The sequence below is a fragment of the Babylonia areolata genome, chromosome 2, assembly GCF_041734735.1.
Source record: "Babylonia areolata isolate BAREFJ2019XMU chromosome 2, ASM4173473v1, whole genome shotgun sequence".
NCBI classification, from domain to species: Eukaryota; Metazoa; Mollusca; class Gastropoda; order Neogastropoda; family Buccinidae; genus Babylonia; species Babylonia areolata.
In genome coordinates this window covers 14,841,969-14,851,968 of record NC_134877.1, presented here as the reverse complement: position 1 = coordinate 14,851,968, position 10,000 = coordinate 14,841,969, and the positions used below count along the sequence as shown (strand labels likewise).

The 10,000-nt window shown below is 42.5% G+C and overlaps 1 protein-coding gene across 1 annotated transcript in view; it reads right to left on the bottom strand.

Moving 5' to 3' along the window:
- The window catches only part of LOC143298395 (dynein axonemal assembly factor 9-like), a 378,176-nt gene that overhangs the window by 107,844 nt on the left and 260,332 nt on the right, over positions 1 to 10,000 (bottom strand). Inside the window, exons 14-15 of the mRNA XM_076611286.1 lie at positions 989 to 1,039; positions 568 to 607 (exon numbers count right to left, since the gene is read on the bottom strand). Of these exons, the coding sequence (XP_076467401.1) occupies positions 568 to 607; positions 989 to 1,039 (91 nt within the window). The remainder of the gene's footprint in view (positions 1 to 567; positions 608 to 988; positions 1,040 to 10,000) is intronic.

Genomic DNA, 10,000 nt, shown 5'->3' with positions numbered 1-10,000 from the left:
ATTATCACTCTATGGACAAGACACTCTACTGACGTATTATCACTCTATGGACAAGACACTCTACTGACGTATTATCACTCTATGGATGAAACACTCTACTGACGTATTATCACTCTATGGATGAAACACTCTACTGACGTATTATCACTCTATGGATGAAACACTCTACTGACGTATTATCACTCTATGGACAATACACTCTACTGACGTATTATCACTCTATGGATGAAACACTCTACTGACGTATTATCACTCTATGGATGAAACACTCTACTGACGTATTATCACTCTATGGACGATACACTCTACTGACGTATTATCACTCTATGGACGATACACTCTAGGGACTATCGCACTATGGACGAAACACTCTCACGGACTATCACTCTATGGACGAAAGACACTACGGACTATCACTATATGGACTATCGCTCTCTGGACGGAACACTACACGGACTATCACTCTATGGACGAAACTGTAACTTGTTTATCACACACACACACACACACACACACACACACACACACACACACACACACACGAGAGAGAGAGAGAGAGAGACTCACCTCAGTTCCTCTTTTGACGCAGAGACGTTTCCATCCCCACCTGCATGAAAACAAACAAACAAACACACGACCAGGTTTTAGTTAAGTACCTGCGTTGTTGACAGTAATCTGTAGTTAGGTACATGGACAGTCACTCTTTAGTTCTCCCTCCCTCCCCCCTCTCTAGTGGTAGTAGTAGTAGTTGTTGTAGTAGTAGTAGTAGTAGTACCATCATTAATATTGTGTCTTATCGGTACTGTTTTTGTTGTCACAAGGACAGATTGGAAGACTAGACAATACCTAAAATTTTTGTCCTTGAGCAATAAAGTTCTTTGCTCTCTCTCTCTCTCTCTCTCTCTCTCTCTCTCTCTCCATCAAGAAACTGGTTCCAAAAGTTACTAACAAAAAATACAACAACAACAACAACAAAAAAGTCACATACCGTCGGCTGGAACGTGTTTCTTCTGCTGTTCCGCCCCATTCTCTGCCACATCTGAAACAACAGCAACACACAAAACCCACCCATGTCAAATTCTGTTGTGAAATCCACATAAATCGGCAGCGCTATTGTTAGGATATAATTGAAACTGGGGGAAAAAAAGGAACCAAAAAAAAACATACACCTGTAAAGAAACAAAAAAAAATCCAAGTCAAGGAAAAGAAAGAAAGAAAGAAGGAAGGAAGGAACGAAAGAAAGAAAGATAGAAATGAAAGAAAGAAAGAAAAAAAAAGGACAGAGATGTCCGCCACGTGATGAATATGATGGAGTTTCCCGTCGGTCCGACGGATGAGTAGGCAGGCAGGCTTATCTGTCGGTGTGTGTCCGTTCCGACATTAGCCTGGTTGCCTGACCAGCACAGGTGACTTTTTTTTTTTTTTAGTGAGAAGGAGTTGTGCAGTCCCTTCCCCACTCTCTCGCCTACCGACGCTCACAGTCCCACATGTGCAGACACTGCCACGTGTAGGACGGCCTCGGCAGGTGCAGGTTTTTTCTTCGGAGTTCAGTCTCCTGGGGGGGGGGGGGGGGGGGGGGGGGGGGGGGGGGGGACTTCCAGCCAAGGATAAGAGCTCCCCCTGCCCTTTGGTCATCCTCTTCCGCCTTCACAGCCGTTGGGAAAGGTTTCCTCCTCCGCCTGGTCCGTCGTTGGGAAACTTCACATGCGGCAGGTAGTACTGGGTAACATGGTACCAGTAGCAAGGGCTATGCCCCTGACCTGACCTGTGATGAGGATGAATATAATACATCTGATACATGTGTATTTTATGTTTGATAATAATTTCAAATAGAATAGCTTGATTGTTCCATGCACAAGATAACATTTCAATGCAGAGCTGTTGTCTCTTTTGTCTTTTTTAATTGCGTGTTTTATTTTGTTCTGTTTTTTTGCGGGTGCTGGTGTGTGCACCTTTCTCTTTTTTCCGTCAAAAAAAAACAACAGAAAAAAAACATATACATACTTAAAAAACAAAAAAACAAACAACAACAACAAAAAAAACCCAACAAACAAACAAATGTTCGTAAACATGGCACCATCACAAGGCAGGATACACATTTCATACACTGATACAAAAAACGGCACTGTCACTTATTCCAACGTTAGCCGCTCCATCCCTATTTTCTGCCTAATTCCCGGCACCCATACAAGTCAAGGACACACGCAGACAAACACACACACACGCAGAGAGAGAGAGAGAGAGAGAGAGGGGTGGGGGTACTGTCATATTACTGCTGGTTGTGGTGGTAGAAAGGTACTGTTATATTACTGTTGGTTGTGGTGGTGGAAAGGTACTGTTATATTACTGTTGGTTGTGGTGGTGGAAAGGTACTGTCATATTACTGTTGGTTGTGGTGGTGGAAAGGTACTGTCATATTACTGTTGGTTGTGGTGGTGGAAAGGTACTGTTATATTACTGTTGGTTGTGGTGGTAGAAAGGTACTGTTATATTACTGTTGGTTGTGGTGGTGAAAGGTACTGTCATATTACTGTTGGTTGTGGTGGTGGAAAGGTACTGTCATATTACTGTTGGTTGTGGTGGTGGAAAGGTACTGTCATATTACTGTTGGTTGTGGTGGTGGAAAGGTACTGTCATATTACTGTTGGTTGTGGTAGTGGAAAGGTACTGTCATATTACTGTTGGTTGTGGTGGTGAAAAGGTACTGTCATATTACTGTTGGTTGTGGTGGTGGAAAGGTACTGTTATATTACTGTTGGTTGTGGTGGTGGAAAGGTACTGTCATATTACTGCTGGTTGTGGTGGTGGAAAGGTACTGTCATATTACTGTTGGTTGTGGTGGTGGAAAGGTACTGTTATATTACTGTTGGTTGTGGTGGTGGAAAGGTACTGTTCTATTACTGTTGGTTGTGGTGGTGGAAAGGTACTGTTATATTACTGTTGGTTGTGGTGGTGAAAAGGTACTGTCATATTACTGTTGGTTGTGGTGGTGGAAAAGGTACTGTCATATTATTGTTGGTTGTGGTGGTAGAAAGGTACTGTTATATTATTGTTGGTTGTGGTGGTGGAAAGGTACTGTTATGTTACTGTTGGTTGTGGTGGTAGAAAGGTACCGTTATATTACTGTTGGTTGTGGTGGTGGAAAGGTACTGTTATGTTACTGTTGGTTGTGGTGGTAGAAAGGTACCGTTATATTACTGTTGGTTGTGGTGGTAGAAAGGTACTGTTATATTATTGTTGGTTGTGGTGGTGGAAAGGTACTGTTATATTACTGCTGGTTGTGGTGGTGGAAAGGTACTGTCATATTACTGTTGGTTGTGGTGGTAGAAAGGTACTGTCATATTACTGTTAGTTGTGGTGGTGGAAAGGTACTGTTATGTTACTGTTGGCTGTGGTGGTGGAAAGGTACTGTCATATTACTGTTGGTTGTGGTGGTGGAAAGGTACTGTCATATTACTGCTGGTTGTGGTGGAAAAGAGAGAGAGAGAGAGAGAAAGAGAAAGGAGGGTGTGGTTACATAATCAAATAGTACTAAAATCACAATTTTCGTCTAAAATCACAATTGTGGATATGCATGAAACAAAAGAACGAACACACACACACACACACACACACACACACACACACACACACACATACAGAGTGAAGAGAGAGAGAGAGAGAGAGAGAGAGAGAGAGAAGGAGGGAGGGTGGGGTAACATGATCAAATAGTTCCCCACGGGAGAGAGAGAGAGAGAGAGAAAACAAGTGGACCTATCGTTCTAAATGTGGCTTGAGGGTGTCCTCGCTGAGAAAAAATCCTGGGGCTCTTCCACAAGGGACATTACCTCGTGACAAGAAATCGATGATGCAGACGATAGAAACTGAATTCTTTCTGACACGTCTTTGACCTGACCTTGCAACGGCGGCGGGCTACACTGCAATCCTCCCTCCCTCCTTCCATCTACTAGTTATTTTGTTTGAAGTCGGGGGCCGGGGGGGGGGGGGGGGGGGGGGGGGGGGGGGGGGTTGGGAGGGGGGGGTTGTGGGTGGGAGAATGTTTCTATTTTCGGGGGGTTGACGAAACATGATCAAAAGATCACCGTGCCAATAACTGTGGACATGCAAACAACTGTGGCCTTTACCTTTGTTTCTTTTGTTTCTTTACATAATTTCCCTTTAAAAAAAAAAATATATATATATATATATTTATAAAAAAAGACGATGATAGGTTCTAACATGAGGAAAGACGCCATCTTCATGGGTCACCGACCGACATCTTTTGTTCGGTGTTGGGAGGACTTCCATGATGAGAAAAGAAGAAAATATATGCAAAATCTTAGCAGCAAGACCACACAGAACCTCATCATTTCTGATTTCGGGCTGAACGTTCAACGCATGATAATACATATATATATATATATAAAGATTTTTTTTTTTTAAACCCCTTCATGAAACATGTCCATCAAATTCTAAGAGTCTGGACAGCGATTCCAGCGAGCGTCGAAGCCTGATAAAACAAAACAGGAAGATGATACACACCACACTATTGTGTTTCAAAACACACAACAAATAATTGCCCTGAACTGTCAAAAGATCTGATCGAATGATGTGGATGTCGTTAATATCAGTCACTATAGTTCTGGTTATCATGATCACCACTGTTGTTGTTGTTGTTGTTGTTGTTGTTGTTGTTGTTGTTGTTGTTGTTGCCTTTGTCGCTGTTATGATGATGGTCTTGATAATGATGATGATGATGACTGCTATTGTTGCTGCTTTTGTTGTTCAGGTCGTTGTCATCGTTTTGTTACACTCGTTCTCTGGAAATACTTTGTCTGCCAATACCAAAATTGACTTAAACATAGTATGAAAAAAAAAAATCTTCACAGTCATACCAATAACAGGTTGTAAGTCTCCCGAATTAAGCCGCATTTCCGATTCATTAACGGTTTATTTCGTTGAGATGTGTTCCGAAATCCGAAAATTCTAAAAACCGCTTTCCACGGAGTTTGGCCGACAAGAAGGAAAGTTGTATTCGAAGACGAGATGACCTCGTGTTTCTTGTTCACAATCAAAAGGAAGGAAATACAAATTCTGGACAGAACGCTTACGGTGATACTAACTACACTATCGACGTGTTTGCTGCATATAAATGTTCGGTAATGTTCAACTTTAGAATACTAAACTCAGGGGGGCTGTTTAGACGAAAAACAAAGGGTGTCTTAGGCTCACATCGATGCGCTAAGTTGAATGGAACCCTCAGCTAAGCTGTACGACCACTACTTTCCCATGAAACTGCGACAATTTTATACACAGTAAGCTCAGCCGATCACAGCCAGAGCAACCACCTGCAAGCCATTTTGACTGCTGATCACCCACGTCATCAGCAGTCAAAATGGCGTGCAGGTGGGGAAGGAGTACTCTGCTTACTGTGTATTTGTCGCAGTTTCATGGGAAAGGAGTGGTCCTAGAGCTTAGCTGAGGGTTCCATTCAACTCAGCGCATCGAGGTGAGCCTAAAACACCCTTTGTTTTTCGTCTAAACAGCCCCCCTGAGTTTAGTATTCTAAAGTTGAACATTACCTAAATGTTCTAAAGTGGACACTGAATTAACTGGAATGAACATGAAAGACAAATGGAATCATCGTTTCTTTCAGCCCGTTGTAGACTGGTTTGTGCAGATCTAGAGATCTACAATGTATTGCGATTTGGTTGCAGGAGATAGCAACGTCTCCTTTACCGCCGAAATAAAAAAAAATAATCGATATATAATAAAACAAACAAAAAAACATGATTAAATTAAACGGCGTTATTACGTCCACTACAATGACATCTATTTATCGCACGAAGAAGAAAACGTCAACATTGCTTTAAGTTTTGAATTTAGTCATTTGACGTCAGATGTGTTGCATCCTTGGGGATTAGACTGCTTACATCGGAACTGAACATGCGCGATTCGATCCTGCTCGCATGCTTTTTTTATTTTCATTTTTCTTTATTTTTATCCAAGTTTATTTTATATATCATATTTAATACAGAGCACTTTTCAAAGATTTTTTTTTTTTTAATCTGTTTTTTCTCCTCCTCATGAATCCTTTACTGAATAAAACGCGAAGCACAAGTGAGTCTTGAAGGCTTTGCCTCTTGTTGTTTTTGAAATCTACATACAGTTTTGTTGTTGTTGTTGTTGTCGACGGATGTTTTCTATGGGAAAGTAATCGGCTGTGTCCAGTGTTCCTCACATTCTTTCCTCTCAATAATGTTGTTTACAAAAACTGTATGTAGGTTTCAGAAGCAAAAAATTAAAATAAAATAAAATAAATAAATAAATAAAAACAATAATAATCACCATGAAAATCTACTCAAGCACAGCATTCCATTCACGAAATGAGGAAATTCATTTCCTCAACAGACCAAGTCACATCGGTTGCGAAATCCAGTTTCTCCAGGAATAGCAACACATGATCTCCACCCCGGACCCCCCACCCCCACCCCACCCCAACTCTCTCTCTCTCTCTCTCTCTCTCTCTCTCTCAGATCCTCCTCATCCACCCACTTCAACCACCACCACCACCCTCTTCCTCCTTTTTCCTGTTTTGAATTGCGGCCCATGAACGATGTTCAATAAAAACAACTCCTCCCCCCCCCCTACCCACCACCCCGCCCCCCCCTCTCTCTCTCTCTCTCCCCCCCTCTCCCTCTCCCTCCCTGCGTCGCCCCCGCCCCACATCCCCTCCCCCCCCACAATACACACCACGCACACAAACCAATGATACATTATTTCCACAGGGGAGGGATAAAACTATGGCTTAGATAAAAGTAAAGCAAACAGAACAAATCTGTTCGAAAACAAAAGCGAGTGAAAGTTTGCATTTATTAAATAAAATAAAATAAAATAAAATAAAATAAAAATTTAAAAATAAAAACGAAAAACAAAAAGTAAAATAAACCAGGATGAATAAATCAATGAATACAAGCACGAAAATAAGAAGGGAAGAAAGAAAAGAAGAACATGTAAAAAAAAAAAAAAAAAAAAAAAAGAAAGAAAGGCATGCAAGAAATCAATTCATCGACGAATGAAAGAACGAAAACTAAGAGAGAAAGAGATAGAAAGGAAAGAAGGGAGGAAGGAAGGAAGGAAGGGAGGAAGCGGAAATAAAGAAAACAGAAGGTTATAAAAGTAAGAATTAAGGGAGGAAAAGAGAAGTAAAGAAAGAAGATAATATAGGGGGGCGGGGGGGGGGGGGGGAGAGAGAAAGTAAAAAAGAAAAGTAAGAAGACAGAAAAAAAAGAGAGGAAAGTTTCAGTTTCAGTAGCTCAAGGAGGCGTCACTGCGTTCGGACAAATCCATATACGCTACACCACATCTCCCAAGCAGATGCCTGACCAGCAGCGTAACCCAACGCGCTTAGTCAGGCCTTGAGAAAAGAAAAAAAGAAAGACAAACGAAACAAACAAACGCAAAAGAAAGGAAGGAAGGAAGGAAGGAAAGAAAGAATACAAGAAGGAAATAAGGAAAAGAGCGAGATAGTACCTTACAGCACACACACACACACACACACACACACACACACACACACACACACACACACACACACACATTCTCAAAAGAATAAAAGACACAGGAAATTAAGAGAGAAAAACAAACAAAAAAGAAAAAGAAACAATCAAAAGGAGAAAAACAGAAGAAAGAAACGAAAAAAAAAACGAAATGAACGAGAGAGATGGAGAGAGTTGGACACACAATGTGAGAGACAGACAGACAGACAGACAGACAGAGAGAGAAACAGAAAGAGACAAACGCTTGATAATACTGTTGTTTTTTTGTTTTTTTTCTTCATGATTATGTTTGTACATTCTAAGAACCTGTATTAAACTGGATTATTCTCGGTGTTCCCTCGATGTCTCAGAAGGAGATGATGTTGCTAGTTTTGTGGTATATTGAACCGAGGGATTATACGTTAAAAAGTATGTGTGTGTGGTCCTCACTGTGTGTGTGTGTGTGTTTGTTGGGATTGGGGAGAGGCAAAAACAAAACAAAAACAAAAAACCTTGCAGTTGGATGAATGATACGAACTTCAATGAAGCGAGGGTCAGTGTTTATGTGTTGTTGTTTTTTCTCGAAGCAGATTCTACGGTGTAATGCTTCATTGTTTTTTGTTGGAATCAATGTATTTTGTTATATTGTTTACCCAAATGTGAAATGTGATTACATGTTTCTTGACAAATATAACCTTCTCTGCAAGGGAGAGAAGAAAAAAAAGAAAGAAAAAAGAAAGAAAGAGACAAACGCAGCTTGAGGCTTGCCTGTGGATGTGTTGTTGTTGCTGTTGTTGTTGTTGTTGATATTTTTGGAGGTGGGTGGAGGTGGGGGGGGTGGGGGAGACTAGGCTCAAAAGGTAAACCTTGCAACATCATCGCGCTTGTATTGACGGCCTCATCAAACATCTAGACTATCTGTCTCTCCGTGCGCCCGTCCGTGTTTTGGGTGTTGTGTGTTGTGCGTGGTGGTGGTGTGTGTGTGTTCTGTGTCGCGGGGGTGTGTGTGTGTGTCTGTCTGTCTGTTTCTGTGTTTCTTCTGTATGTATTTCCATGTGTCTGTGTCTCTGTGTGTGCCTGTGCCTGCGTCTGTGTTTGTGTTTCTCTGTGTGTCTGTATCTGTGTTTCTTCGGTATGCATTTCCACAGCTGGAAAACACAGTATTTCAATTGTTCCAATTCATTCACTCTCTCTCTCTCTCTCTCTCTCTCTCTCTCTCTCTCTCTCTCTCTCTCTCTCTCTCTCTCTCTCCGCGTGTCTGTCTGTTTGTCTGTGCCTGTATCTTCCTGTCCCCGTCCAATCATTCAGTCATTCGTTCGTACACTCACTCATTCACTCTTCCTGTCACTCACTCACTCTTCCTATCACCCACTCACTCTTCCTGTCACCCACTCACTCTTCCTGTCACTCACTCACTCACTCACTCTTACTGTCACTCACTCAGTCTTCCTATCACCCACTCACTCTTCCTGTCACTCACTGGCTCACTCTTACTGTTACTCACTCTTCCTATCACCCACTCACTCTTCCTGTCACTCACTCACTCACTCTTCCTGTCACTCACTCAGTCTTCCTATCACCCACTCACTCTTCCTGTCACTCACTCACTCACTCTTACTGTTACTCACTCTTCCTATCACCCACTCACTCTTCCTGTCACTCACTCTCTTCCTATCACCCACTCACTCTTCCTATCACCCACTCACTCACTCACTCTTTCTGTCACTCACTCTTCCTATCACCCACTCACTCACTCTTCCTGTCACTCACTCATTCTTCCTATCACCCACTCACTCTTCCTGTCACTCACTCACTCACTCTTCCTGCCACTCACTCACTCTTCAAATTACCCACTCACTTTCCCTGTCACTCACTCACTCACTCTTCCTATCACCCACTCACTCACTCTTCCTGTCACTCACTCATTCTTCCTATCACCCACTCACTCTTCCTGTTACTCACTCACTCACTCTTCCTGCCACTCACTCACTCTTCAAATCACCCACTCACTCACTCACTCTTCCTATCACCCACTCACTCTTCCTATCACCCACTCACTCACTCACTCACTCACTCTTCCTGTCACTCACTCATTCTTCCTATCACCCACTCACTCTTCCTGTCACTCACTCACTCACTCTTCCTGCCACTCACTCACTCTTCAAATTACCCACTCACTTTTCCTGTCACTCACTCTCTCACTCTTCCTATCACCCACTCACTCTTCCTGTCACTCATTCACTCTCTCACTCTTCCTATCACCCACTCACTCTTCCTGTCACTCACTCACTCACTCTTCCTGTCACTCACTCACTCACTCTTCCTGTCACTCACCCACTCTTCCTGTCACTCACTCACTCACTCTTCCTGTCACTCACCCACTCTTCCTGTCACTCACTCACTCTTCCTTGTCTCCGTCTGTCCGTCACACTTCACACTGTGTCTTCCTCTCTCCCTCGGTGTCCTTTTACCCTCCCCCCCCC